The sequence below is a fragment of the Phocoena sinus genome, chromosome 19, assembly GCF_008692025.1.
Source record: "Phocoena sinus isolate mPhoSin1 chromosome 19, mPhoSin1.pri, whole genome shotgun sequence".
In the NCBI taxonomy this organism is placed as follows: Eukaryota; Metazoa; Chordata; class Mammalia; order Artiodactyla; family Phocoenidae; genus Phocoena; species Phocoena sinus.
Window position 1 is genome coordinate 45512316 of NC_045781.1, and position 27709 is coordinate 45540024.

At 42.0% G+C, this 27709-nt stretch overlaps 1 protein-coding gene across 1 annotated transcript in view; it reads left to right on the plus strand.

Annotated features, from left to right (window-relative positions):
- The window catches only part of HYDIN (HYDIN axonemal central pair apparatus protein), a 433731-nt gene that overhangs the window by 285601 nt on the left and 120421 nt on the right, over nt 1-27709 (plus strand). Inside the window, exons 23-33 of the mRNA XM_032613277.1 lie at nt 8083-8220; nt 8881-8962; nt 10575-10694; nt 10938-11147; nt 13362-13499; nt 22536-22713; nt 24407-24525; nt 26127-26254; nt 26680-26816; nt 27039-27166; nt 27317-27508. Coding sequence (XP_032469168.1) covers nt 8083-8220; nt 8881-8962; nt 10575-10694; nt 10938-11147; nt 13362-13499; nt 22536-22713; nt 24407-24525; nt 26127-26254; nt 26680-26816; nt 27039-27166; nt 27317-27508 — 1570 coding nt within the window. The remainder of the gene's footprint in view (nt 1-8082; nt 8221-8880; nt 8963-10574; nt 10695-10937; nt 11148-13361; nt 13500-22535; nt 22714-24406; nt 24526-26126; nt 26255-26679; nt 26817-27038; nt 27167-27316; nt 27509-27709) is intronic.

Consider the following 27709-nt stretch of genomic DNA (forward strand, 5'->3'; position numbering starts at 1 on the left):
CCCTTTTCTTCCAAAGAAAGCTTCTAGACAATACATTGTATGTTCCTTATGTTGCGTCTTCCAGTTACTTTCAGGATGAAAAAAAACTACTTTATGAGTCACTGCCTTGGGCAGGGCATGGCATGAAGTAACCAAGGAGAAGCCTTCTCTTGTTGACCAGGTAGACTGTCCAGTAAAGCTGTTAAGAGCATGAGATTTGGAGCCAGGCTAACTTAGCTCAGCCACTTACTTGCTTTCTGAGTTTTGTCATCTGAAGACTGAGACCATCATAGGACCTACCTCATCAAGCTGTGGTGAAGATTTAACTAGGTAGTCCTTAGTAAGTGCTTAATATAATACCTGGTAGAGAGTAAGTGATGAATAATTGTTGGCTGCAGTTACTTTATTAGGGCCTGTCTTAGTCTGTTCGGACTGCTATAACAAATACCAGAGGCTGGGTGGTTTAAAACAGTAGACATTTATTTCTTACAGTTTTGGACGTTGGGAAGTGGTTCTTCAAGTTCCACAGGTGGTTCCAATGGACAGCTGCAGTGGGAACCATTGTTCTAAAAGCTCCTACTGCATCTCCTTTTGAGAACCTTTAAAAATACGGTTTTCACCCCCCTACAGTCTGAGTAACTTGAGTCTCAGCTGCTCAGTTATGTCCCACCAACTCGCAGTACGGGTGGCCAGTTGGAAGCATTCTGGGATACAATAAAGAGCTAATGCAGGCTGCTTTCCATGTGAGGAAGCATGTGCGTGCCAGATGGAAGCAGATGATGGTGATGACAGTGATGTTGACAGTGATGAGGGAGAGGAGGAGGATGGAGAAGAAGAAGACTAGAGAAGCGGTGGGTGGCAGTCAGGGCTATCCAGCAGTGGAGGCAGGCGTGGCAGGACAGGGGCCTAGCAGCCACGGGGACAGGAGAGGTGCCCATCCTCCTCCTGCCACTTTATTTTTACTGTTTTCGCACACCTCTTCCTCCTGGCATTGGGCACGGGAGGTTGACAAGCACAAACAGCAAATGTAGGGGGAGCATAGGTGCCCGAGTGATTGTGGTGGCCCCTACTCTCTGCTCCACTGTTCTCTTATTTCCATCCCTGCTGGCTAGCCAGCCACCCAGCCTTGCTCATGGACAGGCTGGGGAGGTGGCAGTAGGTGGGGATAGACCTCGGGCTGTGGTCTCTCAGGCTGGGCTCCTCACCCCAGGGCCATGGTCCTGCCATTCCACCTGCTAATATGCACTGGAACTTCCCACTCCATCTCCCCTTTGACCTCCTTGACCAAGGCTGCCATTATCTTTTTTCTGGATTTCTAACACTGTTTTCTATGTGGGCTTCCTGATTTTTATTTTTTAAAAAATCATAAAAAAACAGAACATCCCATTAGGTTATGCTTTCCATCGCTGTTTGCAGCATGGTTCAGATTTTTAGTCATTCTAGGGTTGTCCCCTTCTAATCCATGCTCCCTTCTGCAGCCCAAGTGAACTTTTCAGATCATTTCCCTTCCCCATTTAAAACCTCTGGGAAGACTCTCCATTTTCCTGAGGATAAAGCCAACTCCTTAGTGAGGCTTACAAGGCCCTTCAGGGTCAAGCCTCCTGCTCCCCAGCCTCCCCCTATTTGGATATCAAAATGAGAAAATGACCCACAGCAGCCACTGGTCTCCTATCAGTGGTCTTAGCATGGTTCAGAGGTCCAGTTTGAGTTTCAGCAATTCAAGGTTATGAATGTGTGCTATTCAGTATGACCGATTTCATTGTCGAGATATTTTCTCCTACAGTTACACCTCCTACTTCCATTGCTTTTAATGTTTAATCTGTGTGCCACATTAAGCAAACCACATGTCTTTACCTGTTAGACCTTACCAGGTGGTTTTTTACATTGCCATTCTTCCTCTCAGCTGTCTAACCTCTGCTTCTCTAATTTCCTTAAACCCCTCTCTCTCTACCTCTTTCCCTCCCTCCCTTCCTCTGACTCTACACATCATAAGCTTCCTCCAGATTAGATAGGCCCCCCAGTTCCCGCTTCTAAAGGGGGCAGATTATAATCATCACTTTAAATCATGTTAAAAGTAGGCAAATTCTTGAGCCTCTCTGAGCACAAACACAAAGTTCCAGCCACTTTTCCATATTTGTGGTCTTACACTTGCTGATCTTCCCACTTCGGGAAGCAAATGACAGATGAAACAGATGGGACTGGCTCAGCGCCTTCCCCAGCAGCACGTTCCAGCTCTGCCACATGAACAGGAGGAGCGAACTGCAGACATACACACATGGAAGACAGCCTGCCTTAGCCCTTTATTATGTCCCAGAATGCTTCCAACTGGCCACCCGTGCTGAGGTGGAAGTTGGTGGGACACACGGAGTAGCTGAGACTCAAGTTACTCAGACTGTAGGGGGCGAAAAACAGCTCCCAGGCAGCTCAGGGTGGGTGAGGCAGCTCCTGCTGAGCCAGGGCAGTGCTCCAGAGAAAGGTGCAGCCAACACCCACAGCACCTAGGGGATGGGTGCGTCATCTTAGTGACGGGGACCTAGTCTGTGCACCAGCAGCATCTGCTGCTGTCAGTAATTCCAAAAAAATATTAAACAACATATGAGCCAAACAAAACACACCTGAAGGACCTTTTTATCCAGCCAGTGGCCATTTGCACCCTCTGTATGGATACTCCCAGAATCCAGGTGCAATGAATCAACGTATTAAAAGTGTTTACTACAAGGCTGCCCCCACCTTTTTTTGAGACCTTGGCTGCACTGCAGAGAATTCAGCAGATGTGCAACATACACCATTCCATCTCCAAGTGTAGTCTGAAACACAACACACGACATTAACTGAAACACAAGCCTGTTCTCTGGGGTTTTATTTTGATGTAACACTGCTTCCAGTGAAGGGAGACCCGGAAACAAGAGTGGTGGACTTCTTTTAATTTGTAACACAAAAGATTGTATTGATCCTTACCGAAGAATTGAAAATAAACTATGGGGAGGGAAACTGCTGAGCCCAAACCAGCGTGGCTGATGGGCAGCGTGGCTGATGGGCAGCGTGTCTGACATCCACGCAGTTCTGTCACAGCTTAAGGGAGGGTTTCTTTGCTGGCTCCTCCTGTGATTCTGATATGGGCAGCTCTGGAACTGGAGCAGTATTGATTTTTCTTGTTTGCTACGCATTCTTTTAAAAATAACTGAATCTAATCCCGTTTGGGTTAGCATAACAGGAAAGTAATCATCTGTTCCTGAGAGTAAAATAAAATCTGATCCAAAAAACTCTACCAACATTCTATTTCAATTCTTTGGAGCAGGTTTTCCATTTTACTGATAAGTTAAAGCCTTCATTATGGTGAAGGTTTCTCTGTCTGCCACCTATTAGCAGCTGGGCTGCTTTACTGGTCTCCTTTGTTTCCAAAAGACCTCTCGCTTCCCCATTGTCCAGGTGTCATTGTCAGCTGAGGTGTTTTTCCTCCGGTCTGAAGACACTCTACAGCTTCGTGTTTTTCCTTTTTCAGATATTCCCCATTTGCTTTTTTTTTTTATTCAGCACAACATCCCAGGGGGGTGCAAATGTTGGATGAGAGAGCTGTTATGTGGGGCAGTGATCTGGCAGAGTCTCCCCAGGTGTCTCTGCTGCCCTGGGGTGATTTAATAAGTGCTCCGAATCATCCTCTGCTGATCTTCTCTGTCCCTAGCTGGTAAGGCTGAGTGAATGCCCCAGATTAATTACCAGCTCCAGCCCTTAGCTGTCCTCTGGCCCTTCCTTCCCATGGCGGGTCCTAAATTTGGCTGTACAGTAGAATTACCTGGGAAGACTGTTAAAAACCTAACTCCTGGGCCCTACTTGAGACCTGCCAAATCAGAATTTACCCAAGGATGAGGTTCAGGAATCTTTAATGAGCTTCCCACCACCCAGCCCCTGTGTCCTCTACCCAGAATGGTGTGATTTCAGCCTAAGATAATGTGAACTAGAGGCACCTGACCTGGAAGAAGCCAAATGGAAGTTTGTGCAAGAAGATGAAAAGAGCTTTTATACTCTTCTCTGAGGCCATCCCAGGTGGGGATGGGGTGGAGGTGGAGGTGCAGAATAGCCAAATTACCCTGCTTGCTGCTTACCTGTTCTCATTCAACCATCCATCCACTCAATCAGATGCTCAGATATTGAGCTCATGCCCTATGTATAAGACCCTGGCCTATGTGAGCTGTAAAGAGGGAATACCTTGGACCCTGCCCTCCAAGAGCTCACAATTCTTAGATGGTGCTAGCCCAGTGATTCCCCAAGGGGAAGCTGAACTGATCTCACTTCTTAAAAAGAGCAAGCAGGAATCAGTGCAGAGTCTTCACCAGGCAAGAAAATAGTAACATTAATTTTTCCCATCATATTGATTTTCCTAAATATGGTAGATAAAATTGGTTTTTAATTTATAGTAATGATATAAAATTTTCCTTTAAAATAAGCCTACTGATTAACACCACAATGTGCTATCACTACATAATCATTTGAATAGTTATAATTTAAAAGACTGAGTACCAAGTGTGGGTGAGGATGTGGACCAACCGGAGCTCTCATCACTGTGGGTGGTAGTGTAAATAGGTGTAAAGCCACTTTGGAAAACTGACAGTTTCCTATAATGTTATACAAATACTATACAATCCAGCATTTCCCTTCCTCAGAATTTACCTAAGAGGAATGAAAACATATGTCCACACAAAGACTTCTACACAATTGTTCTTAGCAACGTTATTCGTATTATTAAAAGCTGGAAAAAGCCAAGGTGTCCATCAACAAGAAGATGGTTAAACACGCTAGTCATCATCCATACTCTGGAATACTGCTCAGCGTTAAAGAAAAAAAAAAGAGAAGAGGCTACTGCTCCTTGCTACAATATAGATGATTCTCAAAAATACTGAGCAAAAGAAGTCGGACACAAAAGAGTGCATATTTAGGATTCCACTTATATGAAACTGTAGGCATAGCTTAATCTATAGTGATAGAAAGCAGATGAGTGTTTGCCTGGAGCCAGGGGTGTGGGAGGGGGAGGAATTGACTGGTAGGGGCACAAGGGAACTTTTGTGTGTGTGTGCGTTTATTTTATTTTTTTAATTTAATTTATTTATACAGCAGGTTCTTATTAGTCATCAATGTTATACACATCAGTGTATACATGTCAATCCCAATAGTCCAATTCATCACACCACCACCACCACCCCCCACTGCTTTCCCCCCTTGGTGTCCATACGTTTGTTCTCTACATCTGTGTCTCTATTTCTGCCCTGCAAACCGGTTCATCTGTACCATTTTTCTAGATTCCGCATATATGCATTAATATACGATATTTGTTTTTCTCTTTCTGACTTACTTCACTCTGTATGACAGACTCTAGATGCATCCGCGTCTCTACAAATGACCCAATTTCGTTCCTTTTTATGGCTGAGTAATATTCCATTGTATCTATGTACCACATCTTCTTTATCCATTCGTCTGTCGATGGGCATTCAGGTTGCTTCCATGACCTAGCTATTGTAAATAGTGCTGCAATGAACATTGGGGTACATATGTCTTTTTGAATTATAGTTTTCTCAGGGTATATGCCCAGTAGTGGGATTGCTGGATCATACGGTAATTCTATTTTTAGTTTTTTAAGGAACCTCCATACTGTTCTCCATAGTGGCTGTATCAATTGACATTCCCACCAACAGTGCAAGAGGGTTCCCTTTTCTCCACACCCTCTCCAGCATTTGTTGTTTGTAGATTGTTTGTAGTTGTTTGATGCCCATTCTGACTGGTGTGAGGTGATACCTCATTGTAGTTTTGATTTGCATTTCTCTAACAATTAGTGATGTTGAGCAGTTTTTCATGTGCCTCTTGGCCATCTGTATGCCTTCTTTGGAGAAATGTCTATTCTGCCCATTTTTGGATTGGGTTGTTTGTTTTTTAATATTGAGCTGCATGAGCTGTTTATATATTTTGGAGATTAATCCTTTGTCCGTTGATTCGTTTCCAAATATTTTCTCCCATTCTGATGGTTGTCTTTTTGTCTCGTGTATGGTTTCCTTTGCTGTGCAAAAAGCTTTGAAGTTTCATTAGGTCCCATTTGTTAATTTTTGTTTTATTTCCATTACTCTAGGAGGTGGATCAAAAAAGATTTTGCTGTGATTTATGTCGAAGAGTGTTCTTCCTATGTTTTCCTCTAAGAGTTTTATAGTGGCCAGTCTAACATTTAGGTCTCTAATCCATTTTGAGTTTATTTTTGTGTATGGTGTTAGGGAGTGTTCTAATTTCATTCTTTTACATGTAGTTCTCCACTTTTCCCAGCACCATTTATTGAAGAGACTGTCTTTTCTCCATTGTATATCCTTGCCTCCTTTGTCATAGATTAGTTGACCATAGGTGCATGGGTTTATCTCTGGGCTCTCTATTCTGTTCTATTGATCTTTGCCTCTGTTTTTTTGCCAGTATCATATGGTCTTGATTACTGTAGCTTTGTAGTATAGTCTGAAGTCAGGGAGTCTGATTCCTCCAGCTACAAGGGAACTTTTTAAGATGATAAACTTTTTTTTTCAAATACATTTCTCTTTTTTTTTAATGTTTTTTATTTATTTATTTTATTTATTTATTTTTAGCTGCATTAGGTCTTTGTTGCTGCATGCAGGCTTTCTCTAGTTGTGGCGAGTGGGGGCTACTCTTCGTTGCAGTGCACAGGCTTCTCATCACAGTGGTTTCTCTTGTTACGGAGCACGGGCTCCAGGCACCCGGGCTTCAGTAGTTGTGACAGGTGGGCTCAGTAGTTTTGGCTCGCGAGCTCTAGAGTGCAGGCTCAGTAGTTGTCACGCTCGGACTTAGTTGCTCCATGGCATGTGGTATCTTCCTGGACAAGGGCTTGAACCCATGTCCCCTGCATTGTCAGACGGACTCTTAACCATTGTGCCATCAGGGAAGCCTGATGATAAACTTTTTAAGTGTTCTGTATATTAATATGGTAGTGGTTACAATTGTATATATGTATTTGCAAAAACTCATCAAACTGTTTAAAATGAGTGTATGTTAATTATACCTCAATAAAATAGATGTATTAAATGATACTCAACAGGGCAGAAATCATGAAGTTGGTAGTTGAATGCCCGGTAGTGGTACTCAGGTATGTGGTAGACAGTGGACAGTATCCTAAAAGATGTGCACATGAAATGCTGTGAAACTTCAGAGGGAGGAAAAAGTTCTTCAAATGGGAAGATGGGAGAGTGCTGGGACCTTCATATAATAGGTAACATATATAATAGGTAACATTTCTGCTGAGCCTCTGAGAAAAAGTAGAGAGCATGTGGGGCAAGAATGAATATCAAAGTGAAATTGGGTTGAAATTAATATAAGGGGCCTGAGATGGGGGAGGGGAGGAGTCCCTAAAAAAGCCACATGCACCCTGGGGAAACAGGAAGAATGGGGGCGACCCCACCACTTTGGCCTTTATGACGTCAATTCAGTGAAACCTGGACATAAGGGCTTCAGCACCAGCTGGTGCAGTCACCAATTTCCCCCTCGGCCCTCTGCTCTGAGAATTGGAGTGGCAGCAAAGTAAACGCAGGGCCAGGACCAGGGTGGAGCAGTCCAGGCGCCCAGAGCAAGCACGATGGGAGGCAGGGTCCCACAAAGGCTGAGCCCTCACTAACAGGCCCCGAGAGTGAGTGCCTCGCATCCTCATCCTGCTTTCTGGTTATCTGGGAGCAGGAGCCCTGGTGACTCATTCTTTCCTAGCCATTCTGAGTGCCCCCTGCAGGCCAGGCACTGTGTTAGATGGCGTATTAGATACAAGTCCTCAGGGGGCTCACAGTCTAGCAAGAAGGGGAAAAACAAGTGTGAGAGGAGAAACCCGGTGGCCGTGGGTTCTCAGAGGAAAGACACTGGACCCAGACTGGGAGGGGGTGGTCAGCAAACTTTTGGAAAAAATGAAACCTCAGTTATGATTTGAAGGAGATAAATCCAAGAGAGGGTGTAGGGCAGTCCCTTCTCAACCTGCCTCGTCTAGGATTTGGAGTTTGGCCTTAGAAACCAAGAGCCTACCCCGGCACTGACTTGCAACAGCTGATGTGACTCTTTCCCTCCATCCCCATGCCTCTGTAGGTTTGTGATGTGGCCAAGGAAGCCCTACAGTGCCCCCCTGTCCCAGGTGGAATCCATCCCAGTAACCTTGGCATCTGTCAGCTTGGCAGCAGTCCCAGCAATAGAGTCCCCTGAGATGGATCTGAGTGATTTTGTTAAGTAAGTGCAAAGGCAAAGCCAGAATGGATTTCTTTAAATAGCATTCTTTTCTCTACACTGACTTACATTCTCAAACTCGTCTTTCATGTATTCATCCAGCAGTTTAATGAGTGCCTTCTCTGTGTTAGGCCCTGGAGGGGGCATCTGGGATACAGAGTTGAAAGTCATCTCTGCTCTCAGGGGATCATAGCCTCCTGAGTCCTGAGGGACTGAGCCCTTCTGATCATGTTGCCCTCTCCATCTGCCAAGCTAGGGTCAGGTCAAGGGTAGAAAGCAGAAAAGGATATGACAATTGGCCATGTGTTATATTCTCACAATAAAATGTTCCGGCCTTGGGGACACACCCAAGTTATCTGAAGAACTGCCAGAGCTTCTGAGAACTTTCTGTAAGTCAGACAAGGGCTTGATAGCCCAGGAAAAGAAGAGTTGGGGCCTATGGAAAATGGATGAGTTTGATGCCCTAGACTGCATGTTTGGGGGCAGGTAGTAACAGAGCACTGACCAGCTGACCCTTGAGAAACGTGTCCCTTGAATGAGAACCCCACTTATTCTTTGGGGTGCCGTAGAAGGGAGAGGAAGACAGGGCCATCATGCAGCTGAAAACTGTGTTGTGATGCTTGCCAAATGAGTGATTCTCCACATTTTCATTAAACTCCCCAGGACTATCCTTGTGGATGAAGAAGTTGGATCTGAAGAAAGAGAGACCAAAAAAGCACAGGTGTCCATCATGGCGGTCTCAGATGTATGGTTTCCTTTCCCTGGGGCGGGTGGGCTGCACATCTTTATCCGGGTTCCTTCCCAACCAAACACCCACAGAACCAACACTTCAGTGAGAACCCAGACACCTCAGCAAATGGTGTAATGGAAAAGCCATTTACCTCTAACCTTGGCGGTCTTGTGCTCTTCCCAGCCCCTAGATAGAGGCTACAAGAGGAGAACTGTCTTCCATAGTAAAAACAAAGAGTAGATTGAGAGCGTTTACAAATTCATACTCTTAAATTCTCCTTCTAGAATGATGACCTAAGGAAATCATCAGAAATACAAAGATGTATGTACAAAGGTGTGTGTTAAAACGGTTTAGAAATAGCAAAAAATTAGGAAAATTACTGTATGTCCCTGATAATATGCAATCTTTTAAATAAGGTTTGTCTCAATATTGGCAGAGTCGGGGAAAGCAAGCATTTTCACACTTCGTAGGTAGGAGTATGAATTGGTGTAGCCTCTATTACATGCAATCTGGCAGGTGTATCAAAATTTAAAATGCACAATTCCTCTGCTAGAATATTATTCTCCAGATGCAACTTTATGTTTACATAAAGACGTGTAACTATCCTTGTACACTGCAGCTTTGTTGGTAAAAGCAAGAAAAATTGGAAACGACTTAATTCCCCCAGTAGGAGACTGGTCGAGTAAACTAAATTACATCTACACAAGACAGTACTATGAAATCCATTTTAGAAAATGAAAAAGTTCTCTCTTTACTGATTTGGAGCAATCTCTGATATATTAAGTAAAAAATACTACATGTTCTGTTTTTTAAAGTATTTTAAATGATGCTTGTAAAGAATATTTAGTCATATGGGAAGGTATCATTCATGCTATAATGTTAACTGAAAAAATCAGAATACAAATATATATACATATATACTCACTCTATACACACACACATATATATCTGCAGAATAATCTAACGATGGATTTGTATTTCTTTCTTTGAAGCTTTCTGTATTTTCCACATTTTTTAGAATAAGTATGTGTGTGCATATAAAACACTTGTCTTTTAAATGTTAATTCTTTTCTTTTGTATATATTTTGAAAGATGTCATAGAAAATTCAAGAATGCAGAAACATGAAAGCAAAAATTCTCAAAATCCCACCATTCATAGAAAAATTTCAGCAAATAACCTCCTAGATATCTCTATTTGCATATGCAGATCTCTGAGTGAATTTATACACACTCACACTTGCAGGTGTGATACATAGGCCTGTGTAATATTACATAAATGGAACTGCTTTTTTACTCAGTAATATGTTGTGCACATCATCCCTGGTTTATAAATATACACTGCATCATCCTCCATGGATAGCAGTACCACACACACTTCGTTTAAAGTGATCCCCTAGTGATAGGTATTTAGTTTACTTCCAAAGTTTTGCTATTACAGAAAACACTGAAGTAAACATCCTTGTACATACATCTTGGACACCTCCCCAATTATCTCCGTAGGAAAAAAAAAAGTGCTATTTTAAAAATATATACAACATACTTCATTTTTCTATCAGCTAGGGGGAGGAGCACGTTGATGACAAATTATGAATGTTTGCAAGTTTTTCCTCACACTTCTAATTCCCAGGGATTAAAAATGATCTCTGCTGAAACAGAAAGAATAGACACAAACCAGAGCCAGGCGGAGTTTCAGGAATCGCCATGGATCTTTGAACAGGATGAAATGTTTTCCATTGGGATAGAAGAAGTAAGTAACACCTCATGGGCCCTAGAGTCATCTGATACAATTCTTCTTACTGAGCCCCTGCCCCAAGTTAGAAATTTAAATTTGCCCGAGCACTGTTACTGCCTTATCATCATGTATTTTCAGGGTGCTAGGCTAGTCACCTTTCATAGAGTCAAACAAGGTAAAGTCAGGAATCAATCTGTAAATTGGCTGAACTTTAGCTTGCCCTTTGCAGGTTCTCATATGGAATGACTTTCTCTGCAGGTGTTTGATATTTTGCCTCTTTATGGAGTGCTGCGGCCACACAGTAGCCACCAGATATCTTTCACCTTCTATGGACACTGTGACATCATTGCACAGGCTAAAGCTCTGTGTGAAGTGGAAGGAGGGCCCACCTATGAGATAATACTAAGGGGAGAGGCCTCCCTGGTCAACTATTCCTTTGACACCAAGGACATTAACTGTGGATTACAGGTATTGCCAGCCATCGGGAGGAGATTTTCTGGGTTTGCCTTAAACATCGGTCATAGTCTTTGTGCTCTCATCTCTCCTGGAACCCCAGTCAGCATAGTCTCACCATCACCCCTATCCTTGACCCCTAAGCTGCTTCCTAAGCCTGATCATCCCCCCACTGCCAACCATTTGCCAGACATTTTCACTTGCTTTTCTCATTGTCTCCTCAAATTCTGCATGTTAGACACTAAAATTTGCATCTTTATTCTCAGTCCAAAAGCCCATTCCACCCTCTTTGTTTCTTTCAATAGGACTACTCCCTTCTCAGTCCCTTGAGTTTACGAACTCCAAGGAATTTTCCACTGCATTCTGTCCTTCAGCTCCCCACATCCTTACAGGCCCGGGGTTTGCTAATTCATCAAGCATAATTCCTCTGAGTTGGTTTTCCCTTCCCATCACCACTGCGATTATCACACTGCAGGATCTCAAGCCATGCCTAAATTATTACAGCAGTTCTTCTCAAGCTGTGATGTGCATACGAATCACCTGGGAATCTTGTTCAAGTGCAGATTCTGATTCAGTAGGTCCAGGGTGGAGCCTGAGAGTCTGCATTTCTGACAAGTTTCCAGGTGATGTCGATGCTGCTGGTCCACGGACCCATGGAAGCAAGGGATTACAGTGCATTTCTGGCTTCTATCAAAAACTGATCTAAATATCATTGCCAGGTAGATTTTCCCAAAATTACCTTGGGAAAGGAGCAAAAATGATTGCATAGAGAAAAGAGTATTGTTTTGTATAGTCAGAAGAACTGGGATGTTATCCTACTTTTACTCCCTACTGACTATGACCTTGGGCACATCACCTAACCTCTCCAAGTCTCATTATCCCTCATCTCTAAAATGGGAATGGGGTAGCAATTCCTATTTCACCAGATGGTTATGGTTACCTAAGTAAAGTGTCAGGTCAGTACTGTGCCTGAATCAGAGAAGGCCTTCAGTCATGAGTCACTCTGTGGATCAGAGCCAGGTTCCTCCACCTGAGTAAGGGTATCCTAAGCCCCTCTATTAACTGATGCTCCTTACATATTAAACTTTGTGTCTCATAATTTCGCATTATAAACTGCTCATTCATTTATGGCCAAGCTGGTTTACCCACTGGCCCTAATGCAGCCCAGCCCTTTCTGCTTCCATTTTTCCTATTATATTATCTATCTCATCCTCCGCTCTGCCAACTCCAAAGTCACACATACTGTAAGACCCAGCTCAACTCCATCCCTCAGTTATCTTCCTCTTACACTATATTCTCTTGGCACTTAGAGTCTTTGCCATACTATAATGTACTTTCTAAATCTTGCTTTGGAATAATTGTCAGTTAATTCCATGTCTGTACAACTTCTCTCCCCAATTAGAATTTGTGTTATGTACTCAGATACCATATCTCCTACAAAATATGAATGGGAATCAGACCCCCCATTATATAGCCACTGCATTATTTTTTTATTATTATTCAGTATTATTACTGAATTGTGTGTGTACATATATGTTTACAGGTTAAAGATTGTGCCTAAAATCAAATTCACCTAACACCTATTGACACCTTGTGCGTTACTTTGACCAAATAGAATTTTCTTTCACTCCTTATCTCCAGGGTCTTCTGGGCAATTGGTTTTGGCTCAGCTCAGAGTGCTTCCTTTGTAGCAACTAGTTCTTCCCCTAGTTTGTCCTAAGAGCCCCCAAAGTGGCTTCAGTTTGTGGTTATTGGACCCTCTGAATTATGTTAGCAAAATCTCAGGAAAAAGAATATGGCTGGCCTATTACTCCCCTGTCTCTCCATAAAAATAGAAAAATTCATTCTAGAAAATTCTGAACTCAAATCTTATCTAAAAAAGCAAATCTTCGTAATATAAAAAAGCTTACTTTAAGATCCTCTAATATGAATTCTTTGTGGTGAAGAAACAGAGGTTCAGGAAGGTGAAATGCTCACCCCACAGCCGTACTAGACTAAATTTGTTGTTAGAAGACCTAAGACAGAGCCAGTCTCCAGGGTCTAGTGCTCCTCCCGCCCAGTAGGCACCTGGTTGTGATACTGAAATGTGGATTGGCCAGCATCTACCTCATGGAAAACGAAATCCGTGTCTGTGAGGCATACTTGTCTCCCTGCCTTTGTCAGGATGACAGCAGCATCCCAGAGGGTGGGTGACAGAGGAGTCACTCTTCTCCTTCTTCTCCTCTCAAGCTGTTTGACCATGTCACAGAGAGTGAAATCACACTCAAGAACACTGGGAAAGTTGGCTTTGAGTTCAGCGTTCTGACTGACCCCCAGTCTTCACCAGACAACCTTCTGCCCGGAGTGCCACTCATCCAGCCTCTCTCAGTAAGTAGCCCATCCCCCTACAACCCATGAGGGCCACCTGATGATGGTAGGAGGGGCCCAAACCCAAACCTGCAAGCCACACCCCAGGGGCTGAGATTATGCTAAACATTCACTGCCAGGATTATGGGTGTGATTTTTTTTTTTTTAATTAAAACTAACAAGCTCTCAGAGACAAGAAAAATAAATATATCCAAGCCCTTCCTTCATTCATTAAACAACTATTTAGTGTGTCCTCCATTAGCCAGGCACTGTTCAGGCACCAGGGGTTAAACAGTGAACAAGATATGCAATCCCATGGATTTGTTTTTCATGATTATAAGAATAGTTTATTTCCACTTATGTCCTCACACTTCCCTTGTAATTCCTTGAAGCCGAGGGCCTGCTCTACTCTGACTACAACAAATAAAAGCAGCTTTTTGCTAGCAGTAGTGAAAACACCAGTAGACTGCAGTGAGCCGTATTGGTTTTAGAAGCAAATGGAAGAGATGTTTCCTTGTACATATTATGTTAATCTAACAGTTTTAAGGAATTTTTGTCGAGTTCATCTCATCATGAAAATAATACATAATTGTTATAGAAAAATTGAAAGGTATGAAAAAGGATAAAGAATGAAATTATAATTGTTCATCATCTTACAATCCAAAGATAAAAGTGCTGTCATCTTGGGTGATAGAGTCTATTCTTCCCCTAAATTATCACATATATTTGGGTCTATTGCTAGTTTCTCTGTTCTTTATTGATCTGTTTGCCAGTACCTACATCCATAATATACTATTTTAAGTGTTATAGCTTTAAAATACATCTTAATGTCTATTAAGTCAACTCCCTTTTAATTCTTCTTTTTCCAATTTATCTTAGATATTCTTTTGAATTTTACGTTTATGTTCTTCCTAAGTTGAATGCCTACTTTTCTTTCTTTCTTAATTAATAATGAAAAAATGTGAGTACACATTTGCCTGAGTACACCTTTAGCTCCATCTCATAATTTTAAAGAAAATTATAGATTGAAAAAAGGAAGTTAACTTTGCATATTTCATACATTTTAATATCAGCCATTATAATTCTAATTATTTTCTAAGTTGTCTAGAATTGTAGTTTTATCTACAAGTGTAATTTTAAAGTATATTTTTCTCTTTTTCAAATTTCCAAATGACTCAGCTTTTTCTTTTTGTTATTGAAACTCTTGTTAATGTGAAGTCAATACTGAGTTTTTCATATCATGGCCAGGTAATACGACCTTCTGAATTCCTACTTTTATTAGTTTGTTAATATATTTTAGTGGTCTAAAATGATTTTTTAATACCAGTGAATGTTTGGAAACAATGTTGTCTGGACTATAGAATGCAGATTATGATGAATCTTTATTAAATTAACTTCTATTAAATTATATTATCCAAATCTTGTATCCCTTTTTCTGTTTAATTATTCTAAGACTAAGAATGGTATATAAAAACTTTTCTAAGACTAAGAATGGTTTATAAAGGGTTTTGGTATATAAAAGACTAAAAATGGTATATAAAAAAATATATAAATTTTTGTTTTATCCATTTTCATTTCTGTCTTATTTAACACACAAGATTTAATGACTATTAAGTGTTCATCCTGCACTGTATATTTTATCTATTTTAAATTGCCACTTTCTTCCCTTTTAATGCTTTTTACTTTGAATTCTTTGTTTGGTATTAATATTGTGTCTTTCGAAGTACCATATTAGCTATCTTTCACAAGGCTTGGTATGTTGTGTTTTTATTGTGGTTCAGTTCTATACATTTCATAGTAATCACAAGTATATCTTTTTCTTTGGCTGTGGGTTCACTCCGAGGATATGTCTTTCATTTATTATATCTTCAAGTATTGCTTCTCCCCTATTTTCTCCAGTCTTTTCTGCTAAAGCAACTTTTAGACATATGTTGGACCTTCTCATTCTGTCCATGTTTCTAAACCTATATGTCACATGTGTATCTCTTTACTCTTTATCTCTCTAAACTGCATTCAAGATAATTACCTCAGCTCTTTCAGTTAACTAATTTTCTTTTCAACTGAGTATGATCTACTGTTTATACTCTGCATTCCTAACCCTACTCTGCATTCCTAATTTCAGTGATCATATTTTTCATTTCAAAAATTCCACCTGTTATTCACCTCTTTCATTGGGATTTTAATTTCTTCATTTATCACTAATCATTTTGTAGATTCTTTTAAATTATTCTAATTGAGTTATTAGGGATGCCATTATTCCTATTTGTGTGACTGTTAACTCTCTTTCATTATCAATGCTTTCCCTGTATGATATGTAATTTTTGACTTGGGATCATCTTCCACTGAGACCGTTTTCTCTGTGACAGCCTCATTCACCCTGGATTGCAGGGTGGTGCTACAATAGTGTTGCAGTTGTTTTTGCCAGGTACCCCAAGGGGTCAGATTTTGAGTTAATGTTTGTTTTCTTTCTTATTGGAGTATAGTTGCTTTACTTGAGTTAATGTTTTGACCTGGATTAACCACAGTCATCTGTCAGTGTATGTGAAGACTCCATGCACATGCATGATACAGGCTTGAGCATTCTGTATCCCATAGGATACATATTTTCCCCACCTAGGATCCCAGAGAGATACAAGCTTCCTTGATTCTTCCCTGAAGTGCAGAGAAATAACAGGAGCGGCCGCCCTTCATGGCTCCAGCCTCGTGCAGGGATTTGCCAGGTGTGCCCACCTCACATGGGTCCAGGCTGCATCCCTCTATTTCAGTCCTTGGGTGGTAGGGACTGTAGTTGGGTCTGATGTCACCCGTGGTCACTAAGTAAAGGCTCTGAACTTAACCACACTGGCTAGGTTCCATCTGTTTCTTTTGCACATCAGAGGATCTGTTTTCTTTCAAGCTCACTATATATTGAAAGAGAGTTTTGTTTTTGCCTTTGTTGTTGTTGTGCCTTATTCAGAATATCCTTACACTTGTAGCATGAGAGGGAGCTATAACAGTGCAGTCACCAGCATTTTCAGAACCAGAAGTAGGAGGATTTTTCATCCCCATATACTTTTTCCTGGTTTGGGGTTACTCCCTGTCCCTGACTCTCTGCTCCTGCTGTTTACACACGGTGGCTTCTTGAATCTCATTGATACCATGGATTAGATATTATCTTATTTTTTCTTCTTTCTTATAGGAACTCATAGAATATATTTGCTCTTATTCCTCAGAATCATCCCTGTGTCATGGGTCCCCAGGATCATCCCCCAGGTTTAACGATTCTCTAGGGGGACTCACCAATAAGTTGTACTGGTGACTATGATTTATTCCAGCCAAAGAATACAAGTAAAATCAGCAAAGGGAAAAAGCACATAGAGCAAAGTTCAGAAGAAACCCGGTGCAGGCATCCAAGAATTCTCTCCCGGTGGAGTCACGCAAGATGCTCCTAATCCCCCAGCAATGAGCTGTGACTACACAATATGAGAGCTACCACAGAAGCCCACTGGAGACTCAGTGCCAGTGGGGCCCAGTCACACAGACACCCTCTGCCTGGCACATACCAAAATTCCAGTCTCCCATAAAGAAAACAGGTGTTCAGCATAAACCATAGTTGTTTGCACAAAAAGTTGAGGCACAGTGAGCCATTCTTGCCAACTTTGCAAGCAGGCCTTTCTAAGAGTAGTAGTTTTAGGACTGCTATGTTAACTCTTTTTTGTACTTCTCCCTTCTTTTGAACTGGACGTTGTTTTTATGGTTCCGAATGGGGTTTTTTTCTCTGTATGTTTTTTCTTTTCTATATTTACCAGATTTCCTGCTATAAGGCCAGATTCTTATAATGAAAACAAGTGTTTACAGAGTCCTGCAGTGTACATGAATGCTTGAACATATAACTAGATAGAGAAAAATTTTCCACCAGAATAACATGAGAGAACTATTGGTTATTGGAAAAATACATTGTTACTGCTCAAGATAAAAGCTGAGACCCACCCCACTACCCTCCAGGGCACTGAGTGCAGGAAGAAAGAGAATTTTGTAGGAAACAAGAGAATTTTGTGGATTGCTCAAGAGAGGGGTGAGGAGAAGAGAGAATGAGCGTGGGAGGGTGAATCCTGGGAAACACTGCACACTGCAATTTGACTCCACCTTATAACACTCCCCACATACACACTCACACTCACACATTCCATAAAATGTACAGAATTTCATAAAATGCTTCATGTGAGTGAGTGCATTGTGAAATTTGGTGACAAGGCTCAGTTCTGTTCAGTGAAGCAGATAGCATGTAAGGAAGTAAGAGAGTGGAGGCCAAGGGAAGCAAGAGAATTAGGCAATGGCTTATCATAGAAATGATGGCAATGATTTTTAACTGTCACAGGCACTTTGAGGGTTGGAGATAAGTTTATTAACACTAGTGGGCTCATGGACCCCCATGGTGTGTGTGGGTGTGTATGTGTATTTAAATAAAATATGGATTGATATCCACCAATCAGTGTTAATCATTATTTATGTGTCAGTAGTAAGCACTAGTGATCTTATTAAATTTTTTCTTGTCTTCATGCTCTAATTTTTCTTCAAAGAATATATATTACTTGTAACATCAAAAAACAATAAAATATGTTCAAAATTATGAGGCCTCTTCAAAAATGACTTTTAAAACACTTCTAAATAGCTTGAACCTATACTAGCATTTTTCCCTAGTTTTGTTTTTCAATGTTGGCTCCTTTTTGGAATTAAAAAAAAAATTTTTATTGGGGTAGAGTTGATTTACAATGTTGTATTAGTTTCAGGTGTACAGCAAAGTGATTCTGTTATACATATATCCACTCTTTTTTAGATTCTTTTCCTGTATAGGCCATTACAGAGTACTGAGTAGAGTTCCCTGGGCTATACAATAGGTCCGTATTAGTTATCTGTTTTATGTGTAGTAGTATGTATATGTCAATCCCAGTCTCCCAATTTATCCCTATAAATATCAGTTAAGTCCATCTTGTTTAATGTATCATTTAAAACTTGTGTTTCCTTATTTGTTTTCAATTTGGATGATCTGTCCATTGTTGAAAGGGGTGTTAAAGTCCCCTACTATGATTGTGTTACTGTCAATTTCCCCTTTTATGGTTGTTAGCATTTGCCTTATGTATTGAGGTGCTCCTATGTTGGGTGCATAAATATTTACAATTGTTATATCTTCTTGGATTGATCCCTTGATCATTCTGTAGTGTCCTTCTTTGTCTCTTGTAATAGCATTTATTTTAAAGTCTACTTTGTCTGATATGAGAATTGCTACTCCAGCTTTCTTTTGATTTCCATTTGCATGGAATATCTTTTTCCATCCCCTCACTTTCAGTCTGTATGTGTCCTTAGGTCTGAAGTGTGTCTCTTCTAGACAGCATATGTACGGGTCTTGTTTTTGTATCCATTCAGCCAGTTTGTGTCTTTTGGTTGGGGCATTTAATCCATTTACATTTAAGGTCGTTATCGATATGTATGTTCCTATTACCATTTCTTAATTGTTTTTAGTTTGTTTTTGTAGGTGTTTTCCTTCTCTTGTGTTTCCTGCCTAGAGAAGGTCCTTTAGCATTTGTTGTAAACCTGGTTTGGTGGTGCTGAATTCTCTTAGCTTTTGCTTGTCTGTAAAGGTTTTAATTTCTCCGTCAAATCTGCATGAGATCCTTGCTGGGTAGAGTGATCTTGGTTGTAGGTTTTTCCCTTCCATCACTTTAAATATGTCCTGCCACTCCCTTCTGGCGCACAGAGTTTCTGCTGAAAGATCAGCTGTTAACCTTATGGGGATTCCCTTCTGTGTTATTTGTTGTTTTTCCCTTGCTGCTTTTAATATTTTTTCTTTATATTTAATTTTTGATAGTTTGATTAATATGTGTCTTGGCATGTTTCTCCTTGGATTTATCCTGTATGGGACTCTCTGTGCTTCCTGGACTAGACTGACTAGTTCCTTTCCCATATTAGGGAAGTTTTCAACTCTAATCTCTTCAGATATTTTCTCAGTCCCTTTCTTTTTTCTCTTCTTCTTCTGGAACCCCTATAATTCGAATGTTGGTGCATTTAATGTTGTCCCAGAGGTCTCTGAGACTGTCCTCATTTCTTTTCATTCTTTTTTCTGCTCTGTGGTAGTTATTTCCACTATCTTATCTTCCAGGTCACTTATCTGTTCTTTTCCTCAGTTATTCTGTTATTGAGTCCTTCTAGAGAATTTTTAATTTCATTTATTGTGTTGTTCATCGTTGTTTGTTTGCTCTTTAGTTCTTCTAGGTCCTTGTTAAACGTTTCTTGTATTTTCTACATTCTATTTCCAAGATTTTAGATCATCTTTACTATCATTACTCTGAATTCTTTTTCAGGTAGACTACCTATTTCCTCTTCATTTGTTTGGTCTGGTGGGTTTTTACCTTGCTCCTTCATCTACTGTGTGTTTCTCTGTCTTCTCATTTTGCCTAGCTTACTATGTTTGGAGGTCTCCTTTTCACAGCCTGCAGGTTCATAGTTCCCGTTGTTTTTGGTGTCTACCCCCAGTGGGTAAGGTTGGTTCAGTGGGTCGTGTAGGCTTCCTGGTGGAGGGGACTGGTGCCTGTGTTCTGGTGGATGAAGCTGGATCTTGTCTTTCTGGTGGGTAAGACTGCCTCTGGTGGTATATTTTGGAGTATCTGTGCCCTTATTATGATTTTAGGCAGCCTCTCTGCTAATGGGTGGGGTTGTGTTCCTGTGTTGCTAGTTGTTTGGCATAGAGTATCCAGCACTGTAGCTTGCTGGTCATTGAGTGGAGCTGGGTCTTAGCGTTGAGATGGAGATCTCTGAGAGAGCTTTCGCCGTTTGATATTATTTGGGGCCAGGAGGTCTCTGGTGGACCAGTGTCCTGAACTCGGCTCTCCTACCTCAGAGGCTCAGGCCTGGCACCCGGGCGGAGCACCAAGACCTTGTCAGCCACATGGCTCAGAAGAAAAGGGAGGAAAAAAAAAGAAAGAGAGAGAGAGGGAGGGAGGGAGTGAGGGAGGAAGGGAGGGAGGGAGGAGGAAAAATAAAATAAAGTTATTAAAATAAAAATATATTATTTTTTAAAAAGTAACAAAAGAAAAGAAAGAAAGAAGAGAGCAACCAAACCAAAAAACAAATCCACCAATGATAACAAGTGCTAAAAACTATACTAAAAAACAACAACAAAAAAAATACCGGACAGACAGAACCCTAGGACAAATGGTAAAATCAAAGCTATACAGACAAAATCACACAAAGAAGCATAGACATACACACTCACAAAAGGAGAAAAAGGAAAAATATGTATATTAAAAAAAATAAAGGAAGAGAGCAACCAAATCAATAAACAAATCTCCCAATGATAATAAGCTCTAAATACTAAACTAAGATAAACATAAAACCGAAAACAACTTAGATGCAGAAAGCAAACCCCAAGTCTACAGTTGCTCCCAAAGTCCACCACCTCAGTTTTGGGATGATTCATTGTCTACTCAGGTATTCCACAAATGCAGGGTACATCAAATTGATTGTGGAGATTTAATCCTCTGCCCCTGAGGCTGCTAGGAGAGTTTTCCCTTTCTCTTCTTTGTTCGCACAGCTCCTGGGGTTCAGCTTTGGATTCAGCCCCGCCTCTGCATGTAGGTTGCCTGAGGGCGTCTGTTCTTCACCCAGACAGGAGGGGGTTAAAGGAGCAGCGGATTAGGGGGCTTTGGCTCACTCAGACCGGGGAGGGGAGGGGTACAGAATGCGGGGCGAGCCTGCAGCAGCAGAGGCCGGTGTGACGTTGCACCAGCCTGAGGCGTGCCGTGCGTTCTCCTGGGGAAGTTGTCCCTGGATCATGGGACCCTGGTAGTGTCAGGCTGCACAGGTTCCCGGGAGGGGAGGTGTGGATAGTGACCTGTGCTTGCAACAGGCTTCTTGGGGGCTGCAGCAGCAGCCTTAGCATCTCATGCCCGTCTCTGGGGTCCGCGCTGTTAGCTGCAGCTCACGCCCATCTCTGGAGCTCATTTAGGCGGTGTTCTGAATCCCCTCTCCTCGTGCACCCCAAAACAATGGTCTCTTGCCTCTTAGGCAGGTCCAGACTTTTTCCCAGACTCCCTCCCGGCTAGCTGTGGCGCACTAGCCCCCTTCAGGCTGTGTTCAGGTAGCCAAGCCCAGTCCCCTCCCTGGGGTCTGGACTCCAAAGCCCGAGTCTCAGCTCCCAGTCCCCGCCTGCCCCGGTGGGTGAGCAGACAAGCCTCTCAGACTGGTGAGTGCTGGTCGGCAGCGATCCTCTGTGCGGGAATCTCTCTGCTTTGCCCTCTGCACCTGCGCTCTCCTCCGTGGCTCCAAAGCTTCCCCCTGCCCACCCACCATCTCCACCAGTGAAGGGGCTTCCTAGTGTGTGGAAACGTCTTCTCCTTCACAGCTCCCTCCCAGAGGTGCAGGTCCCGTCCCTATTCTTTTGTCTCTGTTTTTCTTTTTTCTTTTGCCCTACCCAGGTACGTGGGGAGTTTCTTGCCTTTGGGAAGTCTGAGGTCTTCTGCCAGTGTTCAGTAGGTGTTCTGTAGGAGCTGGTCCTCACATAGATGTATTTTTAATGTATTTTTGGGGAGGAAGGTGATCTCCACATCTTACTCCACCATTTTGAAGCTATCTCCACTAAAGCAGTTTTCACAGTGATTTTTCCCATTGACATTCCCACCAGATGTGTTGAAATGTGAGTTTCTTTTGATGCATAGTCTTACCAAATTTGGCAAACTTTGCCAATCTTATGGTTTAAAATTTTTTTCATTATGATCTTAATTTGCATTTCCCTGATTACTTATAAGGAAAAGCAGCTTTACTGTTTGTTTGCCATTCTGTTTCCTCTTTTATGAAATGCGTGCCCACATGTGCTGCTATTTTTCTATTGTTTGTCATTTTCTCGTACCTTCATAGGAATGAATCTTGGAGGAGGAATGTGAGTGGACAGTATAGCACACTAGGCCCTTGGGATTATCTAGTCCATCAAACTGCCAGAAGCAAGAGTCCATTGTAAATTTTACATAAATTTTACGTAAATTTTACATAAATCTTAAAATTCTCTCCCATCTTTCTGCTGTATAGGGTTTTATCGGTTCCCATAAAGAGCAGGTGTTGAAGGTTTACTACTTGCCTGGAGTACCTGAGATCTTTCAAAGGAGCTTCCAGATACAGATTGCCCACTTGGACCCAGAAAATATTACTCTGAGTGGAGAGGGAATCTTTCCCCAAATCTGCGTCGATCTCCCCAGGAACCTCAAAGGTACTTCTGCCCTCTATAGTATTTCCCCACTGGATGACAAGATGTGTTTTAGCTGCTTATTATAAGGTTGATGGCAACTCACATTATTTGTTTGGCAGTCGTCACAGGTTCCCTTTTGTGTTATTCCTGAATTGCAAAAAACATCAAGAGTTGAAATTGACTTGGTGACCTGAGATGAGTAAGACAAGATAGGGTCCATGGTAGTTCCAAATTAAGACTCCTGGCCAATTTTGCCATCATTAAATTACTTAAAGAGGGATCAGGACATTGTACTTCCAAAAACCTTTTCCTCCATCGCATGTTCCTTCCAGCTGCACTCTCTCACTGAGTTGTCACTCACAGATGGCCGTTGAGAAGGCAAAGGCTGATTGTACTGCAAGGAATACAGTTCTCAAAATATCAATATAAACTGTACAGAAAGGCAGCTAAGGTTCCAACCCCTTATGCTGGCAGTACAGTTTGGAGGCTAATTTAGACTTATCAATTGTCTGCCCACATCCTTGGCCAAGGCTTTTCTGGGTAACATCTGCACCCAGAGCCATCCCTCTGTATCAGAGTATTTCTGTCTTGGCAGATCCTGAAGCTCAACCCAGCAGCTCTTTTATAGCCACAGACTGACTCTGGCTCTTTCTTCCTGACATGGACTACAGGATGAAGAGTCAAGAGAAACTTCTCACTCTTCTTCATGAACCCTCTTCAAGCTCTTTGAAATCTACATTCCCTAAGCAGCTTCAGACTAAGCCCTCCCACCTCAGCCTTTCCTCCTACCCCACTCCCCAAAGTCACTAACTCACCTGTTGATGGTCATGCATTAAATCCTAATTGTCCGCTCCCTGATAATATGAACACAAATATTAATAAATCGAAGACCATGTTACACTCTAGTATCTAGAGTTCCAGCCAGCCGGAGGTTAGTCCAGCTCTACGTATAATTGTCAAGAAGAAAAGCCTTTGCCACACGGTTGAAAACTGGGTGCCCAGCTGGCCTCATGATGGCGCTAGACATGTTTGCCCAATACAGGGCTTTAAAATAATTTAAATCTGAATACTAGTTGGGTCTTCTGTACTCCAGTTCACCACAGTCCCAGCACTTCCTATGGTTTCATAGAAGGCACTTTAATTACTTTGCTTACCTTGCCCCTCAAGCATTTGAATTTGCGCTGGCTTACTGGTGAACTGGTGAAATCTCTCTCCCCGTTGCCCAGCCTGCCTGATTCAGGGGACTGTAGCTTATTTAGTCGTAGTTAAAGCAACTTGAACCAAATATATTCTTTTTAACAGAGAATTAATGAACATGAAGACCAACCTAAAGGGTGACCATCCATCTGGGTTTGTCCAGCATGGAGGGGTTTCCCAAGTGGTGCAGCCATCGGTGCTAGAACTGGGAAAGTATCAAGTAGGCTGGGATCCAGTTGGTCACCCTATGAGCGGCTCAGGATGTTACTGTCATTAAGTTCTTGAGAAGCAGTTGGTAGCCCCCTAAAGCATAATCTCATAAAACTCAGTGAGTTCTCTTTTACAAATTCCACTCATTCACAGGTTATCCTCTGAAGCAGGGAAAACATGGCAGGCTAAGTTTCACAAAGTTCACTTCCCTTCTCACTTTATTTACCTTGAGCTTAGAGTCTGTGTTTTAGGCATAATTCATATATTTCTAGCCATTCAGATTTCCTTCTCCTTCCAACCCCCACAGGATGTGAGAAGTATGAACTCTTCTTAAATCAGGCCAGAAAAAACCTAGAAAAAACCAAAAATGAAATGTTTGACTACTTAGAGAGACCTGAGGAAGCGCCTGAGGATGAATCTTCTGAGGTAAGATTGGCTTCACTCTGCACAGGAAGTAGATTCACAGGAAGCTGCAAAAAAATGTTTTTCCCAGTGGTAACATCTTGCATAACTATAGAACAGTATCAAAACCAGGAAATTGACATTGGTACAAGCCATAGAGCTTATTCAGGTTTCATCAGTTTTCTATGTACTCGTGGGTCTATCTCTGCATGTCTGCATGTCTCTGTATGTATGCATATCTGCGTCTGTGTGTGGTTCTAATCCAGTTTTTTCACGTGTAGCTTTGTGTATCCACCGCCACAATTGAGATACAGAAGTGTTCCATCTCCGTAAGTATCCCTTGTGCTCACTGGGGAAATAGAATTATAAGCAAAAATCTCTTTCCAACCCACAAAATCTCTCCACAAAGGTGGAAGAGAAAGAATCCAACTTTATCATTGGTAAGCATTAAAGCAGAAAGTGTTCCGTGTCTCTGTCAGTCTGCTAGGAGATTGCAAAGACAGAAAGAAATCTCAGTCTTTCATAGAGCCAAGCAGATACATACAACCTATTATATACATGTTCTCAAGGTAAACAGTAACTAGTCCTTAAGTAAAAACTATAACTAGTCCTCAAGTAAGAGGACTTGACAGCACCATTTGTCACACTTGGTTCATGCTAAATTCACGTCGTAATTGGGGTGACCATCTGTGTTAGCTAATTGGCTTTACCCAAAGGGAAAACAAACCTTTTGTGTTTTTATGACAGGGCCCTCTGAAGTTGAGCTCCTATCCTCCCACAGAAATGGCGGGATAGGAGATGGGGCTCTATCTTCCTTGATGATGACATGTCAAAGAGATGGTTCCCAGGTCCTTAAGAAAGATGTTCCTGGGTTGTGAAGCTGATAAAAAGTCTTAGCCTATGAAAAGATTTATATATATTTCCAAGAGACAGAGAAAGATCTTACAAGTTTTCTTGAAAATGAAGCTGGAAGAAGTCTCTACCCTTATTTTCAACAGGGAGAATTGAGCCTCTTTTTTTTTGCCACACCTCATGGCTTACAGGATCTCAGTCCCTGACCAGGGATTGAACCGGGACCGCAGCAGTGAAAGCCCGGAATCCTAACCACTAGGCCACCAGGGAACTCCCTTGAGTCTCTTATTTTTAATTTGTTTTTGCCTTTACATGCTTCTCCCTTATAGCCATCCCCAATCTCCCTACCCTTTTCCCCTGGCAGCCACTATAGTTCTCCATCTCTATAATCTTGTTATGAGTATAGAAGAGTTATGTAAATGGAATCATACAGTATGTAACCTTTTGAGATTTTTTTTTTCATTCAGCATAATGCCCTTGAGATCCATCAACATAAATAGTTCATTCCTTACTCCATTGCTCAGTAATACTCCATGACACGGATGTACAGTTTGTTTAACCACCTTGAACCCCAACAAAACTTTTAACACCACAGATATACTGTATATCTATTTATTTACTGTGGCCCTTTGCAGGGCCATAAGCCATTGTAATAGCTAAGATTTTCTTACTCCTCCATGAAGCAACTTTCGCCCCCTTAGGGGTGGTTTTGCCCCCGTTGAGAATGCACGTTCTCAAAGAATTTGCTTACTTGCTCTTCTCTCTTGCTCCAGTTAAATGCTCAACTCCAGATGGAAGTAGAGCGGCTCATAGTCCAAGACTATGCCACAGAACATCAGAAATCAATTGTCCTTGGTTCCATGGACAACTTCTGCCATCCGAGTCACCGCAAACCGATCAAGTGAGCGCCCTTCCATGTCGTGTTTGTTTCAGAGTGTAGCAGAGCCAGTGGTGCCCTCCACCAGAGTGCTCCATGAATTAATGATTGACTATGTACGGATGAAATCCACTCGCCTTACATGTCTGCCGTTCTCTAGCAGCCAGCCAACCAGGCAGGTCTCTGCCTCTTAGTCAGAAACCTCCCACTTTGTCTAATAGATGGGCCGGTTTCAGGTCCTTAAGGACCAGCACTGAATGTGTTTAGAGATGATGGCTAAAGCAGCAATGTGGTCTTCTGGGGGAAGTGTCTTGTTCCTAGTCTCCATTCTGGAGAGTGGTGGTTCTCTACTCCAGAGAATAGAATTGTGCAGAGGAGATGGAAGAAAACCTCACACTCTTGCACATTTGGAAATGTGAGTGGTAAGAAGACCTTGTTAACTGTTTCAGAGTCCAGCTGCCAGAATATATCCTAGACTTTGGCTACATCATCCTTGGTGATGTCCGAACCCACATCATCAAGATCACCAACACCAGTCACTTCCCAGTGTCCTTCCATGCGGAAAAGCATGTCCTTCACGACACAGGTAACCAGGATGGAGACCCTTCCTATTGCACTCTGTCATTTCTAACACGATGCCCGTCTGTACTGTCCTGGAGTGCTTCTTCTGGGATCAGCTGAAAGCATTGTTGGGCCATTAATTGATACTTTGGGTGGTGGTCATCCTGCCTCCGACGGGCTGTATCTAGAGCAGCTCTTGATTGCTACTTCTCTTTTCCGCAAAGAAATTTTGTTTGTCTTGGTCCAGGCTTCAGTATTGAGCTAGATCGTGTGAAGAATCTGCCTTACTGTGAAACGGAAACATTTGAAGTGAGATTTGATGCACAAGGGGCCAGCCTTTCTGTTGGAAACAAAAAGGTCATTCTGCCCATCAAGGTAAGACGCATCACTAGGCCCAGCTGATCCTCCCCAGCTTCCAGCTCTGCTTGCTGATCACCCCTGTGATGATCCAGTTACTATTTCAGAGCCGTGATTCTTTCTCCAATCCCATGCTACATGGTAACAACAATTTTATGCCCACTCTAGGTGGTTGGAGGGCCAACAGTTCACATCTGTCTCCAAGCCAAGGTGACCATTCCCAGTATGACACTGTCTTGTGGAAAAGTGGAGTTTGCCACAATTCAGTGTGGACAGTGCCTCGTGGAAACTATTCAGCTTTCCAATCACCTCCAAGTCCCTTGTGAATGGTTTATCCACACCCATAAGCAAGTTAGAAAGGTAAATGAATTGTGGCCCATTGTCCCCTTTTTTCCATCTCCATTTAAGTCAGATTTATAATTCTAATCCTTCACTCTCTTCATTTCACCCTTCTGCTCAAAGACTTTCAGCAACAACCATTGCCCCCTGAATAAAATGTAGGCCCTCAGCCCAGCACTCAAGGACTATCAGGCCATGCTATCTCGCGAATGTCGTATTTAT